The sequence below is a fragment of the Ambystoma mexicanum genome, chromosome 10 (assembly GCF_040938575.1).
Source record: "Ambystoma mexicanum isolate Mex_15411 chromosome 10, UKY_AmexF1_1, whole genome shotgun sequence".
Lineage (NCBI taxonomy): Eukaryota > Metazoa > Chordata > Amphibia > Caudata > Ambystomatidae > Ambystoma > Ambystoma mexicanum.
The window spans coordinates 428886907-428914089 of record NC_090932.1 but is presented as its reverse complement, the minus strand read 5'-3'; the positions used below and the strand labels follow the sequence as shown (position 1 = coordinate 428914089).

The window sequence follows — 27183 nt, the reverse complement described above, 5'->3', positions numbered from 1 at the left end:
GAGAGTGATTGTGCCAAGAGACATCAAAATAGTGGCTTTCCGTTCGAAGCGCAAACTGATTTCATATGTATACACCTCGTCTCTAAGACAATCATGAACTTAATAAGTTCAGCCACGGAAGATCTAAGAATCCTAGGTGTTGAACTCAAAGTACATCAGGAGAACGTACCAGACCGTGAAAGGCGTCCTTCCACTAACAACCCAGAATTAAGATTCTCAAAAATTCAGAACATAGAAGAAAATGAGGACAATATAAATAGCAAACCCATCAGATTCTCGCCAACAATCCTGCGTGGTCCGAGAGCCTTACGATTTATCTTAAAAGGAAATTGTGATGACCCTGAAACGGCAAAAGCTCCAAACCCTTCGGAAATGGCCACCAAAATTGACAACACAGCATCGTGGGAGTGGCTACCAACAACTCTTGCAAGTCAAAACAAACAATAGACTGACCATCAACAAGATCAAAGATACCTACGAATAGCCTCATGGAATTCAAGAGGTTTAAAATACTTGTTTGAAAAAATAAACCAAGAACTCCTGACTGCAGATGTGATATGTATCCAGGAATGCCGGCTACAAAATACTCCCTTCATAGATGGCCGTACTTGCTACGTAAATAAAGCATATAAGGGAGTGATGGGGAGACATGCGGCAGGTTTGCTGACTATTTTAAAAAACACCTCAAGAGAAATGATCATACAAACCCTATCACCTTCCCCTTTGATACAAATTGTGATGATGCAAGACGACCAAGCAACTGCGCATACAAAAATAACCCACATTTTCTTCAACTTGTACTGGAACAGTAAAGCAAAGGACGGAGACAAATTCTTGCAAACAGTCATGAAAAACCTAGACGATCTCAGAGCGGAATTCAGTCCTGCGAGATTATTTAAATGTTTCGACTTAAACATTGACTGTCTCAAAACAAACAACATCGAAGATATATCACACCAACAGTCAAAAACAACACGATCCAAAAGATGGCTAACTGAAATTAAAATAAGAGATCTGAAGATGGTAAACAGAAATGTGGAGGGAGATCTGACAGGTTCTATCACATGGTCCTCGTACAACGCGAGTGCAACGCTGGACTATTTCTTTGTGGATCTTATCACATATCAGCAAATAATATCCATGGAAATCATAAACACTGCAGAAAGTGACCATAGACAATACATTTTAACATGTGCACAATTAAAGCCATCTACAAGTGATCCAAAAAACGACTAGGAAATGAAATGGCCACACAATGTTACCAATAAGGGATTAAACAGGGATTAAACATATTTCGACTCTCACCCAAAGAGACTCCTTTGCTAAAAGAGACAAAGAAATGGACGGATCAAAAAACTATAGACATTGAGTACAAAGTGTGCCTAAGTCTATTCAGACACAAAGAGAGCAAATCTTCAAACAAGAAGACTTCATCAACATGACCAAGAGCTGGCAGAAAAACTGTCCAAAGAACTGCAAGCTATAAACAAGAACAAGGTAAAAGATGAAAAAACTGAACATATAGACTGACAGCAAAACATCAAAATTGGGTGAAGGCTCATCGTGCACAATTATACCAACAAGGCTCTGAAAAAATGATCAGAGCGACTGAAAACAAAATGGCGAATTTCTTCTTGTTCTTTATGAATAATCAGACGAATACAAGAGGCCAAGAACAGCTAAATCCAATTCAGGAAGCGCAATGGTTTGAACACTTCAGTGAAATTTATGATCAAAATAAAGAAGTCTCAAAGCAGATATCTGAATTTCCAAACAAAAATCCATGGAAGATAGCCTTCTCCAAGAAGGAAATTCTGGAACTCATTAAAAACGCAAATGGATCACGTGCCCCCGGTCCGGATGGGCTGTCGAACTTCATCTTAAAACAAAATCCAGACGTGTGGGCTGACATGTGCCACATTCTCTTCAACATAATCAACTTCACTAGACAAATTCCGAAATTGTGGAAGACCGCAATTGTCATACCAATTTTCAAAAAAGGCGATCAAGCAAAACCAGAAAATTATCGGCCAATCTCCTTACTGGATGTGCTTGGAAAATTGTATGCAGGAATACTGCTGAAGAGATTAAAAGAATGGCTATCACTAAGCGGTGACTTTGACCAGAGACAGACTGGCTTCGTGGAACGCGTAGACTGTGGCTTACATCTCTTAACCCTTAACATACTGAAACTGAAAACAGCAAAAGACAGACAAACCCTATACCTAGCATTCATCGATATGGCTGCGGCTTTCGGTAGTCGACGGAGATCCTTTGGAAAAAAACAGAGGAACATGGGCTTCCCCCGAGACTTATTAGATGCCTTCATAGCCTTACATTCCAACACTCGCCTAAAAGTACGCCTTGACCAGAAAGGAAATCTTAGCAGATGTATAGGAACAACAAGAGGGCTGAAACAAGGGTGCCCGCTGGCTTCGATCCTATACAACCTGTACATCTATGACATTGAAGAATGGCTAGAACCAGAAAGATCTTGCTCGCCAAGGATATACGGAATTCCAGTAAGTCACCTGCTGTACGCAGATGACCTTGTGTTGCTGGACATGATTCCTATAGGGCTACAAAGAAAGCTCAATGCGTTGCAGGCGTATGTCGACATCAACAAACAAATCAATGCAGAGAAATCAGAAATCTTAATACTCAGGAGAACACACTTGAAAAGGTACAACGCATTCAAATGGCATCTACAGAACATTCCAATCAAAATGTCCAACAGCACGAAATATCTAAGAGCGGTGATCAGTTCAGATGGTAGAGAAAGGCCATGGATCGCTAATTTGGAACTGAAAATGTACCAACTGATCTAACAGGCTCTGACCTTGAAGAAAAAATGTGGGAAGTTCAGTACAGTGCCTGGTTGACTTTCACAATCAAAAGGTCACACCTGCAATTACCCATGCAAGTGAATGTTGCCTAAGAATGCCTTGGTAAACTTGGGACAGAAAGGAGTCCAGATTCTAGAAAAGAACCTGGCGATTGCCAAACTGCATACCAAGTGGTGTAATCGGACACGAATTGGGACTTTATTCCCTCCACGTGCAAGTGGTATGGAAAACCCCAACGACCTAGAGAAAAGTGGAACTTACTGATTGCCTACCACAATACAAAATGATAAAGCTTCAAAATGAAGCCTCTGTGCCAGGTCTCCTCAACATCTGTAGACACAAATGTAAAGAAATAATGGAAAACGTAGGCATCAGTACAGAAACTTTGTACAACAATCCAAAAAAGTAAAAGTAGCCCTATTAGCTGTAGACTGGGCACAAACAGAAGCTATCTGAGCGGGATCCAAACCACATACACTCAACTAAATTGGTTAACTTCCCAAAAAGCTTCCAAACTACCTAAAGAAGAGCACAAATCCAAAGCAATGATATGCCATATTTCGTTGTAGACTAAACATTTTAAGAACACAACAGAATTTAAAGAAATATGGTGTCGCAGAGGACAAGTGTCGTTTATGTAATAAAGACGAAGAATCATTACAACACTTGTTGATTTTCTGTAAAAAGTTGAAAACGGAGAGAGAAAGGACACTTCAACATGCCTGGCCCTTGTCATGCGGCCTGGACTCTGAACTTTGGTGGGAAGGACTGTATGTTGTCCTTAACAAAAGAACGGTAAGAGGTCTGGGTATGTTCCTATACGCCATACAAAAAAGAACTACTTGGCAAGAAAACACTTAAGGGCTCTAAATTAGCCTTAATCGAAACCTGATGAGATATAGCCAAACAGAAACAACAGCAAGGCCTAAAATGGGAGTCAATGAAATCTGAACGGCGAAGGAACTGGAATGTAAGGGGCCCACGGAGTGTTGCAACTCTTTGGCTTGGAGAGAAAGACCAATGATGGGATATTAAAGCAAAAAGTTATATTCATTTACGATAACTGCTTAACAAAAACATTTAAAAAATAGGTTTTGGGCACAGGCTGACTTTTGATTTGGACTTCCTGACGCAGACTATCCTTGGTTTACTTTAGGTAGGGAAATCCCACCTTAGCACAGAGAAGTTAGGCTTTACTCCATCCTGACGTTTAAGTTAATCAAATTCTGCGAGTTGAAACTTGCACCTGTTGTCTGTGTCTACTTCATGAAGCCTTCACAAAAGGCAGCTCAGACTATACCAATCAGCAGTACTCAAAGCAAAAACAAAAAATACTGCGCCACAAGAATTGAATCGGCAAACAATCCACCGAAAGAACTCTTCAGAATGATCAAAGAGAAAAAATAACTCATCACGCAAGAAAGCAGTCATCCCCACACAGGCATCATGTGACAGCATCACCAACCACCTAAGATTGAAAATAGAAACAATCCAACAGACCATCAACACAACATATGCTAATACAATCAAAACTGCTGAACCACAGACAACAGGCGAAACACAGACTGCAGCAAGACTCGCCTGCCTAGAACCAATCACAAAAGAAATCTTCTCACTGATCAAGTACACCAACCTTGCAGGATCTCCAAGGGACCCCTGCCCCCCAGACATCTTCAAAGAAATCCTCAACCACAGAACCCCAGCGGCACACTTCCAGAACTTAATGAACCTGTCACTCCAAACTGGAATCGTTCCAACCACCTTCAAATTCGCATACATCAAACCACTGCTAGAAAAGGAATTGGAAAGAGCAGAAGACCCAAGCAATTACAGACTGATATCGTATCAGCCCTACCCAGCGAAGATCCTGAAGAACCATGTATGCAAGATCCTACATAAATACCTTGAAACAGACAGAATACTAGGCTGATCACAAGTTGAGATGAACAGAATCGGCGCTCCTATCAATATGGAACGACCTGAAAATAAATGCAGACGACGACACCCAATCGGCCCTCATATTATTAGACATATCCGCAGCTTTCGACACAATTGGCCGTACAGCAATAATAAAAAGACTGATGGAACAACACTAATAAATAGACTGATGGAATGTGGTATACAGGAATCCGCACTACAGTGGCTTACCTCATTCCTCACAAATTGAACTGAAAGAAATAACTTACCACCATTCATCTCAAACATCAGGAAGATCTCCTGGAGAGTTGCACAGGGATCCAGCCACTCTCCCCTGTTTTTCAACATCTACATGGGCCACCTGATGAAAATCATTCAAACCCACGGACTAACCGCTACAACTATGCAGACGACACTCAACTGATAGTGAAGACGACCACGGCCTAGGTACAAATTAACTGCCTCAACAACTGCCTCACAGACATCTACAACTGGATGACAACAAACAACCTGAAGCTGAACCTGGCAAAAATTGAAATGTTCTCACCCACAGAAAACAATGCAACCAACCCACAACTAGACTGGCTGGCCGGCATGGGAATACAACCTGAAATTTACAACGTAGTAAATAACCTAGGAATACTCGAGGACAACAGACAACCCTGGATCTGCAAGTCAGCGCAATCACTAAAATGTGCTTCAACCTCTTAAGACTACTCACAAGATTGCTCCCATGCTTCTCTGTTCCTCACAGAACTCTTATAATCCTATCCCTGATACTAACAAGAATTGACTACACAGCCAGCCTCTACCTAGGAATGCCGGAAAGACTCGCCAAGGAACTCCAAAGCGTCCAAAACTGAGCAGCCAGGATTCTACTAAAATTAAACATAAGGGACCACATTGCCCCAGCTCTGAAAAGCCTTCACTGGCTACCAGTAACAAAACGCACCAAATTCAAATCCCTCTGCATCACCCACAAAGGCTTACACGGACAAGGGGCTGTATTCCTCCAAGCCAAGATCAGCTGCTACCAGCCAAGAAGGGACCTAAGATCAAGCAACAACCTACAAATAAAGACAAAACACTATAAAAAAAGGAAATTCTAAGCAACAGCATTCACACGCCTAATGGCTAACCTTTGGAACACCATGCCCAAAGAAATTAGAACCACAGAAGACCACATCACTTTCAGGAAACGACTCAAAACCTGCTTATTCAACAGACAATGACACGCGCGAAGGGACATCAGCAGCAAAACATTGCGGAACAAAAGAAACACACTAAGGTAAGCAGTCACAGATAACAGCAGCAACACTGCACCGCCCACCCAGCGCCCCGCCCAGCCATGCCCAACAAGTATAATGATCAAGGAAGAGAAGGCCACCCAATCAACAGACAGATTTTGGGATAACACTCGCACACAATTCATAAAACAAGCAAAAATTCAAACGGGTAAAGCATTAAAACTTAAGCATCTTCCCTACTTGCCCACCACAAAACTAGGGCCGCCCGGTCAAGCACCACTTTCACAATTATTATAACACCAGTTGCATACCATCTCAACAGCCAACTGCACAACAGGTCTACACCCAAATGCAGCTACTAACCTGGACGATTAACCAGGAATGCACTAGATACAACCAACCCTCTGCCACCTAACCTTCAGGGGAAATCAGCTGTCTAGTCTGGAGAGGTGGCGAGATTGGCCAACAAACCACAACTAAGAACGTTGGCAGAACCCATCCAGTGGCAAACAAAAACTCACACCAAAAGCCTTGTCAAACCAAGCGACTTACTAACCTATTTCCTCCATTCCTGCTCCTCCAACATAACCAACGCCACTAAACATGACTAGGAGCTAGCCACACTACACAAAAACACACCGAAAATGAATCTAATGTATGCACTCTTCCAACCCTGGGACTCTGGAAACAAAACTAGAGGGAATGCCATAAACATAATCCATAAAATCATCAACCCTACACAAATGCACACTGACACGGTGTACTCATATTACTAACAGCCATCTGCGACTCAGGACCCCTTATGGATGCAGCTAAGCAGTGCGCACAACCACCCTAACATCACATGACACACACACACCCAACACAAAAACTTATCACACATGCGGGGCACAGAGTCCTACCCATACGGTCACAGCACACAGGGCCTCCCGAAACAACTCCCACACGCAAGACAACGCTCAGACGCCAGTTCCTCTTGGTTCTGAACCTATCCCATCCCCACTAGCACACTTAGCCGTCTTCTCTTGCAGAACCATGTGATCGCCTAAATCAACATAACATAACTTGGCCTTTATGGGGCGTGAAAGTGCAAATGTGCAAGGGTACAATCAAACAATATGACACTTAATGAGCAACTAGGGGATCATACAAAAGTTAAACACTATCATGCCAAGCAGCAGGGGATCTTTCTTTCAAACAAAAATAAGGGTCACCAAATCCAAAAGTTGGGCTAAAAAGCATAACACTAAGTTATGACCTTGCCCAGAAGACTTTAAAGCGCACTAGTGCAATGCAAATAATGCAAAATAATGCCAGATGATTAGAACGGGCGGCCAAGAGCGTGACTTGCCTCTATCAAAGTTCTGCTTAATAGGGGCACAGGGATGCAATAATGTAATGATCAAATATGTATTTCAGCCCGGGGGCTTACAAGCATAATCCATTCATTAAAACATACACAATTAGGTGATCAGAATACAAAACCTTTGGATAAAATCACACTTGTAAGTTATTGATTATAAAGTACAAATATACTCATATCCACATGAATAAATTAATGTTCTGAGCCGCATCTATGCATCTATATGATAAAGTAAGATGCACAACATTTAGATACACTTAAGCTAAATCAGTGCAAGACCTGGAAAGACCTGGAAGTTTGCCGGTGAGGACTAAAGATCTGTATTTAAAAACCATCGTGGGAGCTCAAGATATGGACAGCTCAAATGTCAAAACCGGCAGTTACTGCCACAGCTGTTAGATTCCCAGCATATGCGTTTAATTCACTTAGGTCTCCCATAGGGGGAAGAAAGTGTCATAATAAAAATAAAAGACAGTTCAAAGGCTGCAAGGCCCCCAGTCGCTGTCTCGAAATAATACACTATATCAGGTGTAAATCGGTTCTCCTGGCTATTCACTTTATTTCTAAAACCCAGGGCATCTTGTCCACCCTCTCCTCTGCTCCCCCTCCCCTCTCCTTCTGGGCTTGTTGACTCTCCCTCAGCTACCCCCCTCCCTCATTCTCCTCCTTTCCTCTTTTCTCCCCTGATGGTCGCTAGAGAAGTCCGATCTATGAAAGCATCATCAAAACAGGTCCATCCCTGCTTCTCTAAAACCATTAAGGACCGCATCGATACCCTTGAACCGGCCCTTGCCGATTTCTGCAATCTCTCCTTTGCCTCTGGATCTTTCACCTCCCCTCTGAAGCACTCCCTTGTGCATCCTCTCCTGAAGAAACCCCAAGCTGATCCCTCTTGTCTGGCGAACTATCGCCAAATTTCCATTACTCCCTTTTTTCCGGTGAGCTCCATGAAACACTGGCCATCTCTCAGTTTAACCTTCACTCCGACTCTGTTGACTCTCTCCATAACCACCAATCTGGTTTCAGAACTGCGAGGAGCACGGAAACTGCTCTCCTGAACATCCGTGAAGATCTGCTCTCCAACCTTGACTCTTAACATTCTCTCTGTCCTTATCCTACTTGATTACTCCTCTGCTTTTGACACGGTCAACCATTCCACCCTGCTCAATCGTCTGAGTGACAACCTCGCTATCATTGATCAGGCTCTGGCCTGGCTGACCTCTTTCCTTTCTGATAGACCCTCCCAGGTACAACTTGGGTCCTTCCTATCTTCCATCTCCCTCTCTACCTGTGGTGTTCCCCAGGACTCTAACCGCTCGCCCTGGCTTTTCAACCAATACCTGGCAACTCTCGCCTAGTGCATTTCCATTTTCTGATCAAACTTAGTGCTATGCGGATGACACCCAACTCGTTTTCAGGCTTCCTTCAGCCACCTCCTCTCCTTCCCTCATCGCCATTCAAAATTGGTGTGCCACCAACGATCTTTGTCTAAATGCCAACAAGACTGAGATCCTCCTCATTGGTACACCCTCACCTTTCTTTCCCCTCACTCTCTAACCTTACGGTAATCTTTGACTCCACACTCTCGTTCTCTGCACAGATCTCTGACGTCTTTAAAAAGTCAAACTTTTTATTGCACCTCCTTAGAGGTACTCTGCCTTTCTTCTCCTTCCCTCAGAAGTTCGCTGTCTCTCAAGCTCTGATTCTCTCTAGGTTGGACTACTGTAGCAGTCTCTTTCTAAATCTACCTGCCTCCACCCTCCACCCTTTACAACTAATCCAGAACAGGACTGTGAGTCTTGTCCTTGGCCTCAAGCCCTGGGATCATATCTCTCCAGCTCTGAAATCCCTTCACTGGCTCCCAGTGGATGCAAGGATTACATTTAAAACGCTCTGCATTGTCCACAAGGCTTTCTGTGGCCTGGGTCCAAAATACCTTCAAATATCCCTCCGTAAATACCTCCCCTCTAGAGCCCTTCGCTCCTCTGCTTCTAACTCCCTCAGGGTCAGTTGTTTTTCAAAGAAACAAGCTGGGGGTAGATCTGTCGTCTGCTGGGGCCTCCCTTTGGAACATCCTCCCGGCCACCTTGAAACTTGAGGCGAACTATCTCAGGTTCCAGAAGCACCTCAAGACCTTCCTCTTCGCTTCCACCTTTGCCTCTCTTCTACCCTGCTGATCTGTTTTCTCTTTCGGCACTGTGCACCTGGCCACCCTCTGTCATTCGGGCCCAGGTACCTGCTCACCCTACCACCCTCCTGCACTGCCTCAGGGCCACCCCTTGCACTGGGGTCTGTATCTGTACCCATACAGTCCCCCGCCCACTTTTCTTCTGCACTTATCAGATATACCCTGTCTGACTAATCTAACACTTGCCACTTTCTGGCTGCACTACCACTGCTTTGGCCTTATTTATTTTTTTTACTTATTTATGCTTTTCATTCCTCTGTTCCGGACTTTCTACTTCACCCTTTTCCATGCACTTGCCCGTTCCTAATGTCACTCGGCCTAGTACGATCGTTGTTTTTGTTCCTCTCCCTTTGCCTAGTAACGCTCTGAAACACTTGTGTTTGAGCGCGATATAAATAAAATATAATTTCCTTTCATTTCATATTCAGCAGAATTGTCATACCTTGAGAGCCTCAGTGACCTCAGTAGTAAATACGCAGGTGCAATACAAAAAGGAGAAATTAGTTCAAAGGCCACATTTGCCCACAGTCATAGATTTGTCAATTGCTCTTTGTATATGGACAGCAGACTCTGTAAACAACTTTAACTGTGTACAGTCTGTAAACATTCAGCACCCCCATGCCAGGCTTCCATCTGTTATATTTCAGGGTTCAGAGCAATGCAGCTAGGGAAAGTTGCAGGGTCAGAGCATTAGTTTTGTTAGAGGAGCTAAAATGCAATTCAGTCCTCAGTTTGCACACAGGCGTCCCGTGTTTATTTACAGTATTAGCAGTATTGATAAGGTCTGTAGATCTGCAGGGGAAATAAACAGCAGAAGTCACTGTGCTCTCAGCCTTTGTCAGGCCCTGTCAGCAGCAACTTCAGCTCACAGCGAGGAACAGCCACTCACGACCCCGTTATGCTGAGAGAACCACAGGGAGCTACATGAACTACAGGTGAGCCGAGTGATTATGGCTCTCCCCGTGTGCCCCTCCTCCAGGCTACTGCAACGGTGAACAGCCCAGCCCGCTCATGTGAGACTCTTTTAGAAAGTGCTTACATCGCTGTCCTTGGGGCAGGCCCACTGGGGGTACGGCCGGGCAGCTATTAATAGCGGTTTCTTGCAAGAAAAACTAACTTCATCCCATCCGAAACCCAACCACTACTTTCCGCTTCCTAGCTCGCCGCCCTTACACCCTTCGAGAAGCTCAATACCATATCATCGAGGAGGCCTTTGTTGTCCTGCCGGCAAACAGTTCTCGCCTCCATAGAACAAGATACTTTATTGTACTGTGCAAGAGTCTGTCTTCTATTCCAATTGTTCCAGTCGTGATGATACATTTGAAATGTTTGTCCCGTCCTCCATCCCCTTAAGTAGATCCTGTCCCCTATGTCTGATACAGGTAGAACCAGTATATACCACAAAATGCCGGGCTGATGACCCGGGAACAGTGAACCCAAGCACATTAAGAAGTCCTAAGCTCATGCACACACAGGCTTTCATGTCACAACTATTACTCTCAACCAAGCCCAGGGGAATCCCTCAACAGAGTGCACTAAGATTTCAAGAAAATAAGTACTAGGACCAGTAACCTATGGGTGTGGCAAATGCATCATAAAGGGGAGGAAAGTTTCATAGGAGGAAAGAAACATTTATGTACTATTCCGCTAGTTTCATCACCCTCCACACACCCGATCATATCCTGCAATGATGTCATTCTATTTTGTTACAACTATTAAGGTGGGGGTGGGGGTTGTATATTCACAAAGGGATTTGTATCTTCTTCTACAAAGTTCTAAAGATTTTGGCATTTTGTATTATCTCAACTTACATTATTTTGTCAAACTCATATTCTGCCTCTAATGCTTCCTAAATGTCTTTGCTTTTCTCAGAAATGTTGTCTTCCTTTCTCTATGGCAGGGTCTGGGTGTCCAAAGAGAGTAACTCAGTTGGTCCTGAAAATTGCTATTACTCTTGCGTCCCGTCCCGTTTCCTCCATACTTTATGGGCGTCCCTTCCAAGGGACGGGAGACTGGACCTTTGCCACCAGAAAAAATCTTCTTCCCCTTTAAATTTAGGGGCGCGCAGGGGCACGGCCCAGGGAGCATGCGCTGCCCTGACTCCGCCCTCTGGCGCCACACCTCAGTCCCCTTTTCCGCTCCTGGGTTTGGCTTCTGCCATGTAATTCCACACGCGGATACTTCTTCTCTTTGTCTCATCTATCATTCAGGTACTCGGTCCTCAGGCGTCACGCTCCTCCCCAGCACATGTCGACTTCTACAGGGTTCAGCAGGTGTCCATCATGCAACGGGCTCTTCCCAACTTCAGACCCCCACACCCACGCCATCTGCCTATGTTGCCTTGACCCAGACCACAGTTGGAAATCATGTTCGGCGTGTGACTCGCGGTCCTCGAAGGTGCTGAAGAACAGACTAGCCAGGTGGAGGGAGCTCTTCCAGAGGTCGCCTCCAGAGGATCTCAAGAACTTTGTGAAGCATCGAACCAGGCCCAAGTTATGGCCGATATTTTCCAGCGCACCCTGCAAGGGAGACTCCTTCCCAGGCGCTCTCCCGTGCGGGAGCGACTGGCCAGGTCCTTCTACCGGCATGTTCACTGAGGCTGCTTCAGCTACCGGCCTTCGGGTTGAGGGATCCTCGGATCCTCATAGGTGCAGTGTTGAGGGACCAGAAGGTTCTTTTACCGGGTCTACACCCGAGGGGCGCCGCCCTAATACCGGCAATACATCAGAGGGGGGCGGCTAAACGCAGCTCTACTGACCCCCCAGGTTGAGTGTGTCACACCTGCCGGGCCGAGCCCCAAGGAGCAGGGTAGGCCTTGTAATTCACATGCAAGGGTCTTGGACGAGGCCGGGCCCAGCGGGACGAGCACCACATCGCAGGCATGTGGCAGGCAGCTTGACAAAATAGCCGGCGCGCCAGAAAGAGGCACCCGTCTGACGCCATTCCAGGAATTTGGTGAAGAACGAGTGTCAAGGTGGGATTGGCCTCAACCAGGTACGTGGCCTACAGTCTACCTCTCATTTGCTCAGGACAGCTTTCCTTTGCGCCCATATGGACAGGGTATACAGCGGCTCCAGCAGCCTCCTGCTACCCCATTGGCACCCCCCTGCCACCTCTTTGGCCAGTGAGGAGGTGCTCTTCGAGAAGTTCCTCGGCCTCACAGTCTCCTCAGATGGGGGTTATCATCAAAGAAGCCATCAGGGAAGTCATCCCCACCATGCTAGCTGCACCACAGACACCTTCATTGGGCCCCTAGGCCCCCCTGTGCAGGTGCCTCCTCCGGCTCCACAGCGAACTTCACAACCTCCGCTGCCTCCTCAGCCTCCGACTGCAGTCCCTGCACCCCAGCCTCTGGCACCATCAACTCCTCCTCCTCCTCCTCCACAGGATCCTCCAGATCCGCAGGATACGGACGAGGAGGAGGATCAGGACAAGCCATCCTCTGCCAGGGCCTTCCATGAACGTCTTGCTGGCCTGGCGGAGTACCTGAGCCTCCCCCAACCCAAGGTCGAACAGCTGGCAGAGGTCTTTCTGACTGAAGTCCTCACGCGACGCCCCTCTACCAACACAGGGATTCCACTGCAAAACGATGTAGTCTCCCTGGCTAAGAAGGGTTGGCTCAAGCCCCACTCGGCCCAGCCGGTCAATTGATGCCTGGACGCCAAGTACAGGCAGATGGAGGGAGGGTACACTCTTGCTCTCGACCCATCCTCAGTACCACTCCTCAGTGATCGCTGCGGCATCACTATACTCCAAGCCTCAGTCGTCCTCAGCCGCCTCCTCTGCGGCACTGCTAGGCAAGGAGGAGATAATTTTGGAGGCGTACGGCAAGAAAATCTACTCCAACGCATACTTGCACCTTCGTCAGGCCAACGCAGATGCCATGCTGGCTGCCGCCAACCAAAGGTTATGGCGGGAAGTCGCAGAGTTCCTCCCGCAACTCCCCATCCAGTGCCACTCACGCTTTAAGGTCGGGGCTAGCTGAAGCCAAGCTGGTAGCACATGACCTCATGGAATCCACAGTGGCTCATATCGATACCTGAGGCCGTGCCATCTGCATTGCCACGGACATGAGAAGAACAGCCTGGCTCCAGGCAACGAAATTCAAACCGGATGTCCAGGAACGCATTCTAGATCTAACGTTCGAGGGGGGGGGGGGCCTCTTCCACTCCTCTACGGACAAAGAGCTGGACAAAAAGAAAAACAGCTCACAAACGGCAAAGTCTCTATCCATTCTTTCAAAGACCACCCCCAAATCGTACACCCAATCTCAGCAGCGCTCGGAAAAGGGTCCTACATATGGAGGGTTCCGCAACTTCCAGGAACGCAGATCCAGGCAGCCGGACCGCTTGCCATCTCTGGACCGGCGCAAACAACAAAAGGACTTTTTCCTGTCCCCCCTTCTCAGCATCATCCTTCGAGGGAAAGAAGGCATGACACACCGTTTCGGGTCCATGTGTCTCCGGTGGGGGGCAGGCTTGCTCTCATGCACATTTCTGGCACCAGAATTTCCCAGACCCCTGGATCCTCTCTGTAGTATCCACGGGGTACCGCCTTCCTAACCCAGCCTCTCCTCCCTCCTCCCCTCCACTCCCACAGGTTGGAAGAGCAACTCTTTTGGCGGAGATCCGGTAGCTCATAGAGAGCCAGGCAGTCCCAGTGAGGGTTTGGCTTTTACGCCAGGATTTTCGCCATTCAGAAGAAGAACCAGGCGGGCCTGAGAGTTGTTCTGAACCTTTCCACCCTCAACCTCTCTCTAACCCTGCAAAAATTCAAGATGGTTACGCCAGCTTTTATAGCGGAGACAAGGGAGACTGGCTGTGCTTCCTGGACCTGAAGCCGCGTACCTACACGTCCCGATTTGGCAGCCCCATCGTTCTTTCCTACAGTTCAGGATCATGGGCTACCATTTTCAATACAAAGTCCTTCCATTTGGCCTCAACTCGAACCCCAGAGTCTTTGCCAGACTCATGAACGCTGTGGCGGCCCTCCTCATAGCGTAGGGCCTCCACATCTACCCATAACTGGACGACTGGCTCGTCAGGGCTACATCTCCGGAAGCGGTTCCCACTCTTCCCATGCACGATCTGGGCTTCTCGCGCAACCTCAAGAAGTCACAGCTGCAGCCTACGCATACTCTGACATTCCTAGGACTCAATTGGGACACCTGCTCTGGGAAGGTTTTCCTGTCGGAGGACAAAATCTCGGCCATCAAGAGGGCCACCGCCGACTTCCTCAGCAGAGGTGTGACCTCGGCATGGTGGTACCAACATCTCCTGGGTCTACTGGCAGCGGTCCTATTAGCCGTGCCGCACACGACAATAAGGATGGGAAGGATTCAGCTGCATTTCACAGCCTCATGGAAGGAGATGGGCTCGCAATCCGAGATCATCAACGTTCCTCCATCTCTCCATCCGGACCCAACATGGTGATCCATGGACTGCAACCTACGGACGGGCAAGCCCTTTTGGCCGCCCTCTCCACAGGCCACCATCACCACAGACTCCTCGCTCGAGGGCTGGGGAGCCACCGTGGACTATCTCCTGGTCCACGGCACCTGGACTCGACAGGAGGAGGAATACGTCATTAATTGGTTGGAGCTGAACACCATCTGGCTAGCGTTCAGAGCATTCCTACCACTTCTCAGGGCCAAAGTTGTCCTCATCCAGACAGACAACTCGACCAGCATGTACTACATCAACAAGCAGGGAGGCACCAGATCCACTCCTCTGTGCAGACTGGTGATCAGCATGTGGGAATGGGCCCTGGAAAATGACATTTACCTCTCGGCAGTCCACCGCCCGGGAAAATCCACCCTGGAAGCAGACAGGTTCAGCAGGCTGGGACCGGACAATTACGAGTGGCAGCTAAACAACCTAGGTATTCAGGAGATCTTCAACAGGTGGGGTCACTCCCACGTGGATCTCTTTGCCACCTGGCACAACAAGAAGTGTCCCCAGTTTGCCTCCTGGCAAGGTCCGGGCACCGGCTCTTTGGGTGACGCATTTCACCTCCAGTGGACCGGCATGAAAGCCTACGCCTTTCCACCCACTCCTCTGATCCACAGGGTAATTTGCAAGATCAAGGAGTCTCACCAACTCCTCATCATTCTGATAGCTCCATGGTGGCTGGCCAGGCCATTGTTTTCTAAGCTACACTGCCTCTCGGAGGTGCCCCCAATACACCTTTCGACGGGCCCAGCACATCTTCTGGCACAGCAGGGGGGCAGAGTCATCCACCCTGTGCCAGGGAAACTAGCCCTCACAGCGTGGTACTTGAGCAGGTAACGCTTCGGCAGTTGAGCCTCTCACAGGCCAATCTGGAGATCATACAAGGCGCCAGGAGCAAAGCCACCAGGGCCCAGTACAAAAGCAAATGGACCAGATTCTGCCACTGGGCAGACTCCAAGGGAATTGACCCCTTGGCTTGCACTTTGTACGACGTGCTCTCCTCTTTGGCGCACCTTGCTCATTCAGGTGTACAGGTGGACACCTGCCGCACATACCTTGCAGCCATTGAGGTTTACAAGAAATAGGAGGAAGGCATTTTTTCCTCCTGCAACCCTATCGTCAAGAGACATCTGACGGGTCTCGCTAGGCTCTACCCTCCCGTCAAGAGACCGCACCCTGTGTGGGACCTTAACATAGTCTTGGACGCACTGGAACACAAACCATTCGAGCCAATGGCGTCCGTGGACATCAGGTTAGTCACCATCAAGACGGCCTTACTAGTCTGCCTTTCATCGGCTCATAAAGTCGGCGAGATCCAGGCACTGGTCGCCTCGGAGCCATATACCACCTTTCACAAGGACAAGGTAGTCATGCGGATGCACCTGGCATTTCTGCCCAAGGTTCCGTCTGCTTTCCCCCTGAACGAGGAAATAGTCCTTCCTATGTTTTTTCCCCATCCTAAGGATGAAGCACAAAGAGTGCTGCACTGCCTGGATGTCAGGCGTGCTCTGAAATTCTACTTGGACAGAACCAAGGGCTTCTGCAAATCGGACGCCCTGTTTGTCACTTTTGGAGCCTCAAGACCAGGCTATCAGGCCTCTAAGGCTTCCATATCCCGCTATATGGTCACTGCCATCAAAGAAGCGTATGAGGGCCAGCACAAGCCGCTTCCGGCCAACATGCATGCCCACGCGGCCAGGGCCAAGGCAACGGCCATCACATTCCAGCGCCATTTCCCTTGGCAAGTTAAAAGCAGGGCGGCCACTTGGGCCTCTCCCTCAGCAATCTGCAAGCATTACTGTTTGGACCGGCTTTAGATCTGATACGGCTTTCGGACAGGCGGTTCTCAGAAACCTTTTTGCTTAAGGGGCGTCTCCTCTCCACCCTGGGGCTACAACCGGTTGTAATCGCCCATACAGTATGGAGGAAAGGGGACGGGACATAAGAGTAATTATAAGTTAATCACTGTAGTGACTAACGTACTCTTAGTCCATAGTCCCCTTTCCTCCATACGTCCCACCAACCTCTCTCCTAATAATACTGGTGTCATTAGGCAATGTGAAATCTATTGTCGACGCATCAATGGGGACTGAGGTGTGGCGCCGGAAGGGGGGAGTCGGGGCAGCGCATGCTCCCTGGGGCACACCCCCACGCGACTCTAAATTTAAAGGAGAAGAAGGCTTTTTTCTGGTGAAAAAGGTTCTGTCTCCCGTCCCTTGGAAGGGACGCCCATACAGTATGGAGGAAAGGGGACTATGGACTAAGAGTACGTTAGTCACTACGGCGTGTAACTTATAATTTACTATCTAAATAAGAGGTTTTTGGGGATTGCCTGCCTGCAGGCCACAGATGTCTTATTTCCATGTCTGTCTTAGCAGGCACATTTGACATTGTCTTGCTTCACTGCTTGCACCCTTGAGTCCAGGTCGTTGGCTCTGGCTGATGCAGAGCATTTCTTATTTGGGAGTTTGCATCATGGCAGCTTACATAAGGATATCTCAAACTACAACATTGTTTATATAATCTTTCTTCAGAAAATGTATGGCAGGGCCTTCTGAAAAGATAAAGCAGATAGTGAATACTTTCAAAGTATTAGGATTTGAATAATAACTTGGAAAAATACAGGACTATCCAGGCTTAAACCTAAATTAGTTTTTCCACATGCATGAAACTTGTTTTATAAGCTGAATTTATGATGGCTGTTCTGTCCCTCACTAATTTACCCAAATTGCAAATTGTTTTCTCAAAGAGCTAAGCTTTCTGATCCTATGCACGGGTGGACTGCTGAAAGTTCCCATGTCACCAGTATCCCAAATGAGATCTGCTTTTTGGCATCTTTGCAAAGCATTCAACCACACATAAGAATAGAGTGGCTTTGTGATCAGTTGTAAGCAGGCTGAACAATATAGACTTAGAATGGATGGATTTGTTCTTAGGCTGACACGTTGAATTCTGAAGCAGATTTCTACTTGTAAAGGCATGATTTGTTTAGACAGTATATTGCAAATCTATTTAATGTGCTAGAATTACTAACATTTTGGAAAAAGTCTGCATTGTGCATGTATGTGAATGTCTTTAGAATAATCTCTGCTTCGTTCCCAAACAAATGTGAACTTTTACATTTTAATGGTTTTCCACAGATTAGTTTGCATCTGTGGCAAGTATTTCTTTAATTTGCCATTAAATTTCTGGTGTTGTCTTCTTTAGTGAGAACCTTGATCGTGCCATTGAAGAGTTTACTCTGTCATGTGCTGGCTACTGTGTAGCTACTTATGTACTGGGCATTGGCGACCGTCACAATGACAATATAATGGTACGGAAAACTGGCCAGGTAAGTTGATCAACCAATTCCATCATGGGTTATGGTTCAAGTGTTTCATCGCCTATTTTTTTATACAGTTCAGTGTATTGATGCAGTAGTGAAGCCTCCAACGTCACTCGATGAAATGCCTTTACAGCTCATAGTATATTGAAGTAAAAGTTTCCATTTCCTAGATTTCCTTTGTGCAAAATCAATGTTTGGTTTTTAGTATACAGTAGTTCAAACATGTTTTATTTTTTATTATTAAAAGCTTTGTTATGTGTGAAACAGAAAATCATAAGGATGTAAAGCTAGCATGTGCACTAGATTTTCATGAGTTTTGGTGTAGGCCATACAAACCAGATAGTAGTGAGACTGAATCTGCATAAGCTCGCCAAGGATTGCTCAATGTGTGAAGATCTTGCCGTTTCAGAACACAAATTGCTACAGTATCACTTGCCAAAATTGAGTCTCCCTCAACTTAAAAGAAAGATGGCCGATGTAATGCTGAAAATGCCTCCTCATCCTTGTCCCACTATTTCACACTATGTGTTTTTTGTGAATATTTTCTGCCACAGGAGTCCAGTCCCTAATGCACATCCACCATTTTCAGTGTCTGGTTTTGGGTGAATAGGCTGAATGCCTTAGAGCCTGATTGGGTTCTGAATGATGAATGCCCTAGTGTGTGATTGGCTGACTGAGCCTTGCTCAGCCTGAGTAAATGGGGGTGCTGGGGGTGGGGGTTGTGTATATAGGAACACCCCTTTTACCTCTGAGTCAGAATATTCATGTCAAAACCAGAAGCCAGAAGCTTGGAAGCTTGTATCCTGAATCCAGCTGAAGGAAGAAGTCTGCGGCTGCAACTCTTCAAGAAATCCAAAGGCAGCTGTGCAGATTCAAAGATTGATCAAGAGAGGACCTGGACATGACACCTCTTCCCATAGCTACAAAGGGACATTGTGCAACTGCTGTTCTTCACCCGAAGTGTCCTGGAGGCAGGTCCTGAGTGCCTGCCGTCCTGCAGATGTACCTTTGTGGGGTCCAGAAGAAGAGTGATCGGACATCTTGAGCCCAAGAAGTCCACCAGCATCGTCCTATGTCCGGAGGCTGTCCGCGACCAGAAGAAAGCCAGACTGCCGTGTATCGCCTTGGCAAAGGGGTACCCTGGCATAGTACTGCCCGACCCCCAGTACTTGCCAAGTTCCAACCAACTGAAGAAATCTTCATGGTACACTCCAGCCACGACATCTGTCCACTTCTCCACAGCTTAGGAAGTACAGTGTCGCCGCCTGTAGCGAAGTGCCCGCTGGTGGGTTTCCCACCATTCCGAGCCAAAGAACGAGTCCTGAGTGTCCAAACTTGGTGGTGGCCTGCAGAGAAGTCCAGTGCTTGAGTCCAAGTCACCAGAAGCCATCCTGTCCTCCGTGCTGCAGCACCGAAGAAATGAACGTCGGCCAACCGCAAAATACCTAAACCTGACACCTACTTGTTCAACTGCACCTGTCGCCACCAAAGTTCATTGATGAAAAGCATAAGAATCAGCCTCACCTCCCTAGACTTGTTGACGTACACAGCGATTTTCAGCTTTGTAGGACATCCACAACTTGTGTAGCAACCTGACCAAGGAGACCACAGCAATAGACATTTGCAGCCTTGTCTTTTACTGCTTGACAGCAATGACCAAGTGACGACTACTTCCAGAGGGGGTCCATCCTCGAGGGACACTATTGAGTAAAGCTGCAGGACTCCACCACTTTGCCTTCCAACGCACCCAAGGTACTCTGATAAGGAAGAGGGGCTTCCTCCCTCAGGGTCCATCCAAGGGTCCTAGATTCATCTTGGGCCCTGCTCTCCTGTTGCTTCCCAGGTACTTTGGGGTGGTGTGATCTGTAGAAACAAATGCAGACCATTAATGAGCACATAAGGACTGGGCATTTAACACAAAAGCAAAGTATAACTTATCTTTTCCCACAGGTTGCCCAGTGGGGAATCTTCAGACTGAATTGCATTTTATTATTCTGATAATTATTCTGCCAATGTAATAAAGTATTGCCTGCATTTCTACCGTTATATCTATGGGGTTGAACAGTGTTTAGTAATTGTAATGCTTTTTAATAACAGCTGGTGCATTATTGCTATATATAACCTTGGTACCTGTGATGAATCTGATGATGTCATCACTCTTTTCCCAGAGATAACATCTCCTCATGTGGCCTGAGGACGGAGCCGCTACCTGATCCCTGGGGGCGTCTATATGAGGGAGGACCACATGGAGGGGGGGTGACCTTCAGGGGATAACATATCATTGTTGGATGCAAACACAAACCCCCGTTTCCCTTTTAGGGATATCCCCTCCATGTCTCATGCCTGTGTGGCTTATTGTGCTAGCTCCCATCCGTCACCTATAATCCTTACTGATAATACCTGTCAAAGTAATATGCCCAGAACTGTTTTAATCCCATATATATGGAGGTACTGGGACGGGGAAGAGGACCAGAGCAATGAAGATGACTTGTGACCAAGAAGCCAACACAACGGTCTAGTCTCTGGAAGGAGATCCACCTTGCCGAAAAGTTTCAATTCACACGAGCTGACAGAGGTTAAGGAAAACAGGAACGGGAAGGAAAAGTACCGGAGCTGGGTGGTGCCGCAAGCTGGAGAGACACGGGTCGGCATACCTGGGAGAGCGGTGCTCGAGAAAATCCTGCCGGCGTGAGGGGAAAGCAAATGACAATGGGCCTTCTGCCAGAAAGCGAGTGGCAGCGGGAGCCATATACGGCAGAACGAGGCACGGCGAAGGAAGAACAACTGATGGAACGCCCGCTGGGCCAGCAACCCGAAAGGAGAGAGAATGGAGAACTGCGAGAGATCACTAAAGCATCCGGTATATTGGGTTGCTGGAGGGTGAATGCCGCTACACGCCGATACCATAGAGACACCAGGTGAAGCCGGTACAGAGTTGGAAGAAAAGGAAACAAAGTAATTGAAAGTACAGAATGCGAAGCAAATTGTGCTGAACCAGAGTTTTCAAATCGATATTGGGCAAATGTTACTTTATGGGCAAGAAGAAAAAAAGCTGCAAATAAGTTCTGGCAGGGGAGTGTAGAAGGCAAAATCAAGTGTTTGAAAGAGGCAGCAAGTCAAATGCTTGCGGAAATACAAACCAGACCTGGCAGGGAAGTATACCAGGCAAAGGCAAGTTCCCAAGTGTTAGAGTGAAGTATACAGGGTAAAGTCATGGCAGGAGAGTATACCAGGCAAAGTTAACTTTATGAAATGAAACCTTATGAAATCCCTACGGAAGATGTATGCCATTTGGACCGTGAAGGAAATATTGAGGACAAAAGGGGCCTGGCAGGGGGGTATACCAGGCACCCTGCGGGTTCGAGACTTCCCTTTGAGTACATAATTTCTTTTTGAAAAAGGGAATCGTAAGGAAGATACATGCCCTTAAGATTCTGAGTTATTTGAACTGTTTCTGTTGTTGTGTTAAGAAAGCTAGGGAAGGGAGTATTTCCCCGAAAGTGAACTGTTTGTGCTGTGGAAGAAAACCAAGGGTAAGAGAGTTATACCCTGGATCTGTGAACCTTGTTTTGTTGATTTGGAACCTTTTGTTAGTTTGCCATTTCTTTTAAACTTGAACATATGTGCACTTAGCAGGCCAGAGACAATACCCCTAGCTCCTTATAGTTACTTTTGAAGTGTGACGACTAGGATAGGATTTCATACATTGGACATCTTGACACTGGACAGACCCTTAGTTTTGGTTGAGTTACAGAAATACCTCGTAGCACAGGAACAGTCTGGCATTTTTCAACCCTTTTTATTATTTCAATAAAAGTCTACAGCAATCACTATGAGTCCTCTGACGAATCAGGAGGCTTCGTCCCAGAATCCTTCAAAGGAAATACAATCCCCACCCCTTAACCCCAAAAAATGAAGCTAGATTGCCCTTGGCTTATCAGGCATATTCTAATATACCCTATGGGTATATGTATTGTTACAAAGCAAAACACCAATTTAAGATTACTGGGGTGAGGAGGCCATATCTGGAGCAAAAAGGAGTATGCAGCATTGGGCAGCATCCCCGTCCCTCTTTTGTGTTGATTCCCAACTCGGCTATTAACAGGAAGGAAGGACCACTGAGGTGTGGTACGGAAGGAGCTAGCAGCAGAAGTCACGGCTGCCGTGGAGGTTGTACTCTGGAGCCCCTGAGCAATTGCGGGTATAGAAGAAGGCATGTTGGCTGGAAGTGCAATGTACCTAGTTCGCAAGGCGAACTAGGTACATACTATAGCCAATCATGATTGGAATACCAATCGCCTTCATAATACCAACCGGCGAGTAAGAAGCAGCGGACAAGAGCGAAGTACGGTGGCATGCTGGGGAGAAGCCAGGGAGGACTTCTGGGAGGCTGTGGGATGTCCAGAGGAAAGTGTGACCCAAGAAAGCTGTGATTGTCAAGGCAAAGAAGGGTCTAGGGGCAGAAAAAGAGACCCTGCAATGGTTGTGCAACAGAAGGCGGTACAGAGAAGCCTTCAGAGGAGAGCTGGTGAGTCCTGCGATCAGGAAGGCTTTTAATCGCTTTACCGCAAACAGAGAGTAACTCTCCCATTGTTAAAACCCGGAACACTAAAACAATGTATCGGATGCAATCCCGTTGAAAAGAGAAGGATGGATAGTATGTGAAAGTGAAACTGACATTGGGGAAGCCAGCACAGAAGGAAAAAATGTAACCGGAGCAACAAAAGAGAACAGGCGCCCTACTGAGTGAGACCTTGTTATCAAATTGGGAAAGACCAGGGGGAGGGGGAGGGGGGGGTGTGTGTGTGTGTGTGTGTGTGTGTGTGTGTCTGTCCCTGTCCCTGTCCCTGTCATTGTAAACAAGAGGGCATAGAAACCTTGGAAAAGACCAGGTATGGGGAATGTCTCCCTGGCACAGTTGGCTTCAAGACCCTAAGAATTTGGAAAATACCAGGGAAGGGGAGTGTCCCCTTAGAAAATTGACTTTACTTTGGAAATATCAGGCAAAAGAGCCATTGGGCAGCACCAGAGAAGCACCCCATTATTAATTGTTGTTCTGAGTACTAGTGTGGAATATTAAGCGTGAGGGTCAGAGCAGTTGTTTTTTTTTAACATCGGACTGTGGACACTTTTTTTTATTTTGACATCCTGACAACGACTGACTTATTGCTTGGTTTAATGGTTGAGAATACTCCCATTTAGAAATTGAGCAAGTTAGGCATTTTTCCAGCCCCTTTTTATTCAAATAAAGAAATCTGGAAGCATCAATTCTGTGTCCGCTTGCTCTCTGTCTCTGTTTTGTAACACCTATGTCCGTGTCTCATTCCTGGTTTATCACATACCACATAGAACTGTATATATTGTATTAAATATTTGAGTTGAATTTCATAGTACAAATTGAGTCTTATGGCACAGTGTTGTGCGATGCAGGCCTGCAGGAGGCCCTGGAGTTTGGTACATAGCACGTTGCACTAAGTTCTGTGCATCGGATCCTCTAAGAACCGAGGATCGAACCCTCTGTGGCAAAGCCTGTGCTGGCTAAGTGCACAGTGTTGTGTAATGTAGATGTTTGGCGACAAAAGGGATGCAGACCAGAGTGTGAGTACGCTGCGCAGCTGTCAACCATCAGCAACCCTACGGTAAGAAAGGTGCGGGCAGGGGGAACAGCCAATACTGCTCTCTACTAAACTGCTCTGCCCTCGCTCGTACTTCCACTTAAATGCTTGTCTCAATATGCACGGTCTCTGCGCACCCATTAGGACTCCTCTCTCACTGTTGTCTCACTTTGTGTTCCCTGCTGTTTCTTTTTCACTGCTCTACCTCTAGGTGTGTTGTTCCTGCACTGTTACTTTCATTCTACTTCTGCTGTTCCCCCTATGCCCTTTTTCGCCTCTGTAGGGTCCACCTTTGTGTTAATAGTTGGGGCCAACTTTACCTTTCTCCCCCCTTGTCGGTGCCTGCACTTCTGTGCGTCCACTTGGGCTACTGCTAGTTGTTCTGAGATTATAGCCCTTTAGTAACTTGCATGCAATGAATGGGGTTGCAGAATAACGTCAGTCTGTTTTATTAACAATTATCTAAAACAGGTAGTTTACTACGATGATCAACGGATGATCGCTCAGCTCTCAACGATTCTCTCCTAAAACATAGACTTTATACAAAGAATTTCGTGTCATGCTATGTGGCAAATGAGAAAAACCTACAAGAGATTGTAATTGGTTCAAGGAGAACATCTAAGTATACTTTCTATAGGCACTATGATTGTGATTGGCTGCCCACTACCAGGTGGACAATTTATACCCACCTCTAAAACATGTATTCTCCAACACTATTAAGTACACGATTTATCATTGGTCTTCAAACTATAAGGCCTTTGTTTTACGGCCCTCTACAATTTGTTGTCGGGCTCGTACCATGTCTGGAACATTCGGTGCACTTTGCAGCGCGTAAGCCCAGACCAACGTGCCAGGAGGTGGACTTGACTTTACCTCCCCCAACCAATTAGCCCAACATCTCATCACCCATGCCTTCTGCCATGAAGATTGTCTTTGAACTTGGCCTTGCAAAGTATCCTGGTCTCTGGGAATATATGGGAGTGCAGGCACTCACTGTCGTCGTTCTAGGACTCAAAGCTGAACTGTATTTTCATCCTTGCTCACGTGACAGGAGACCACAATTTGGTCAATTTTGCAGCATTTTAAATGTCTTACATGAATAAAACTTGGCAATCTGTGTTCTTTCTTTGCACCTTTAATAAGGGATTATTCATCCTTCGCACGTTCACTGCTTTCAAGCATAGATAACCGACCTTGGTTGCTTCAGTTTTGATACCAGGCCAGACAGCCTCACCATCCACTTCCACGATCTCTGAGTATTCTTGCTGCAACACAATTCTCGGCCTTTCTTCTCCATGGGTCCTGCCTTACAAAAATTCATGACACTGATGTCCAGTTCCTATACAAAGGTGGCTTCGCCTGCAGTCTATTCACTAGATATAGCCAGCTTCTATGATAATTTGGTCTACTTGCGTTTCAGCGTTTGTACAATTATTGAACGGTTAATTTTCTGCAGCACTTCCCACACATGCAATCTTCTTTTTGCATACAAACGTTTACTTGATTCTGAACTTTATCAGTTTCTGTAAGATTCATGCATTCTCTTCAGCCAGTATTCTCAGGTCGTCACTCATGTTATTGGTGACGTCACTAGCGTGTCTCTCTGCTCCTTTTCATATTCCTTCAGGGAGTTCCTCTCTGATTGTCATCTCTTCAGGGATACATTTGATAGGGATTTCTCAGTGGATACTCACATACTACTTATGATTCTTTGGATACAGGAACTTCGTTCCTTCTGGTGCTATAATGATGGCCTCTGTTTTCTGACATCTTTATCCATCAATTCCTTGGATCCAAAACCAGATTCGACATTGATCATGATCTTCATCCCTGCCGCCTTCTTTGCTGTTTTCTTGCATTGGGCAATCATTATCCTGATTACACATAATCCAAACATCACCATCACCAATATTGCTCCAAGAATCTTGAATATGTTTGCCAACCACTGCAGAATCCATCAGAATATGAAAGCAAACCAACTGTCATCCTCCATATCTTCTGTCTAGTCTTCCATCTTGTTATGCAGGTTTGTTAACAATGTCATGGCTTCTGTCAAGGTACCATTTTCGTCGTCATGAGAAGGTATGAACGTGCAACATGAAGCCCCGATCTTGTCGCAAACTCCTCCTTCCATCACTGTGACCATATCGACAAATCTGTTCTGCAGGGTCATTAGTCGTATGGCCCTTAGCTCTTCCTTGATGGCATTAAATCCCTTCATGATGTTTTTGATTGTCGGCAGAAGCTCCCATCTCGTAATTTGCAGCCACTTGGCGTTGGCCGTCGTTTGGATCCCAGGCATGAATATAGTTGTCAATATTGAGGCAGTCTTGCTAAACTACCTGTGTTCATTAGGAATGGCATCATATGCTGTTGCTGATTTTTCCGAGAAGTAATTCTCTCTTCTGGTCCGATTGAGAAGTTCAAGCAATCTTCTTTTTCTCAAATGGGCATCTACTTTTGGAAGTTCTCCAATGTGCAGGACACTCTGAGGAATCAGTGATGCTGGAACATGGATGAGCAACAATGAGCATACTCCACCCCAATCCTCGGGAAACTTCTTCTAGGCTCTAGACCCACAAGCCCAATATTGATCCCTAAGGACTGCTGTCTCTTCTCCCATCCGAGAAATGTCAACTGTGGTTCTGCATTCCTTGTTATCTCCCACATTATTCTTTCTGCCGCTTCAGAAGCACAATATTGCATTAGCAAATGGGATTACAACCATTGGACCTGATAGGCCTTCTACGCATGTCAGCAGTTTGGCATGTTTAGCCCATGACTTCAAACACCCATCGTTCACCCTCTGCACCTCTTGTACATATTCTGCCTTTAGTAGATGAGCAAAATGATCTAAAAACGGCTAAAACCATGTGTGGGAATCACTGTCTTCATACTTCATGGGTACTACCATATAGTCTACAAAAGGAAGGTGCACATCAACGGGTCGATTCATGGAAATAATGTGCGCTGAAATTTTCGGCGCAAGCGTGCGAATCGCAGTGCCAGTGCGAAAATCGCAGCGAAACCCGCGCACAACGATTTATGGAAGTCTGTGTGTGAGGAAATTCCAGGATGTGCGCCAAAATACTGCGTGGCGCATGCTGGCGCACACGTCTTCAAACCGCATGCGCTAAGCGCACAGCGAAAGCACACACAGCGTGGCGCACACTACAAAAGTAGGCGTAACACGGGGCATGACACGTGGAAAATGGGGAACAACGTGTGAAAA

The 27183-nt window shown here is 46.6% G+C and overlaps 1 protein-coding gene across 7 annotated transcripts in view; it reads left to right on the top strand.

Annotated features, from left to right (window-relative positions):
* PIK3CB (phosphatidylinositol-4,5-bisphosphate 3-kinase catalytic subunit beta) overlaps positions 1 to 27183 on the top strand; it is a 2502085-nt gene that overhangs the window by 2122792 nt on the left and 352110 nt on the right. For all 7 annotated transcript variants that reach the window (XM_069617988.1, XM_069617990.1, XM_069617991.1 and 4 more), the window contains one exon: positions 18219 to 18342. In XM_069617988.1, coding sequence (XP_069474089.1) covers positions 18219 to 18342 — 124 coding nt within the window. The remainder of the gene's footprint in view (positions 1 to 18218; positions 18343 to 27183) is intronic.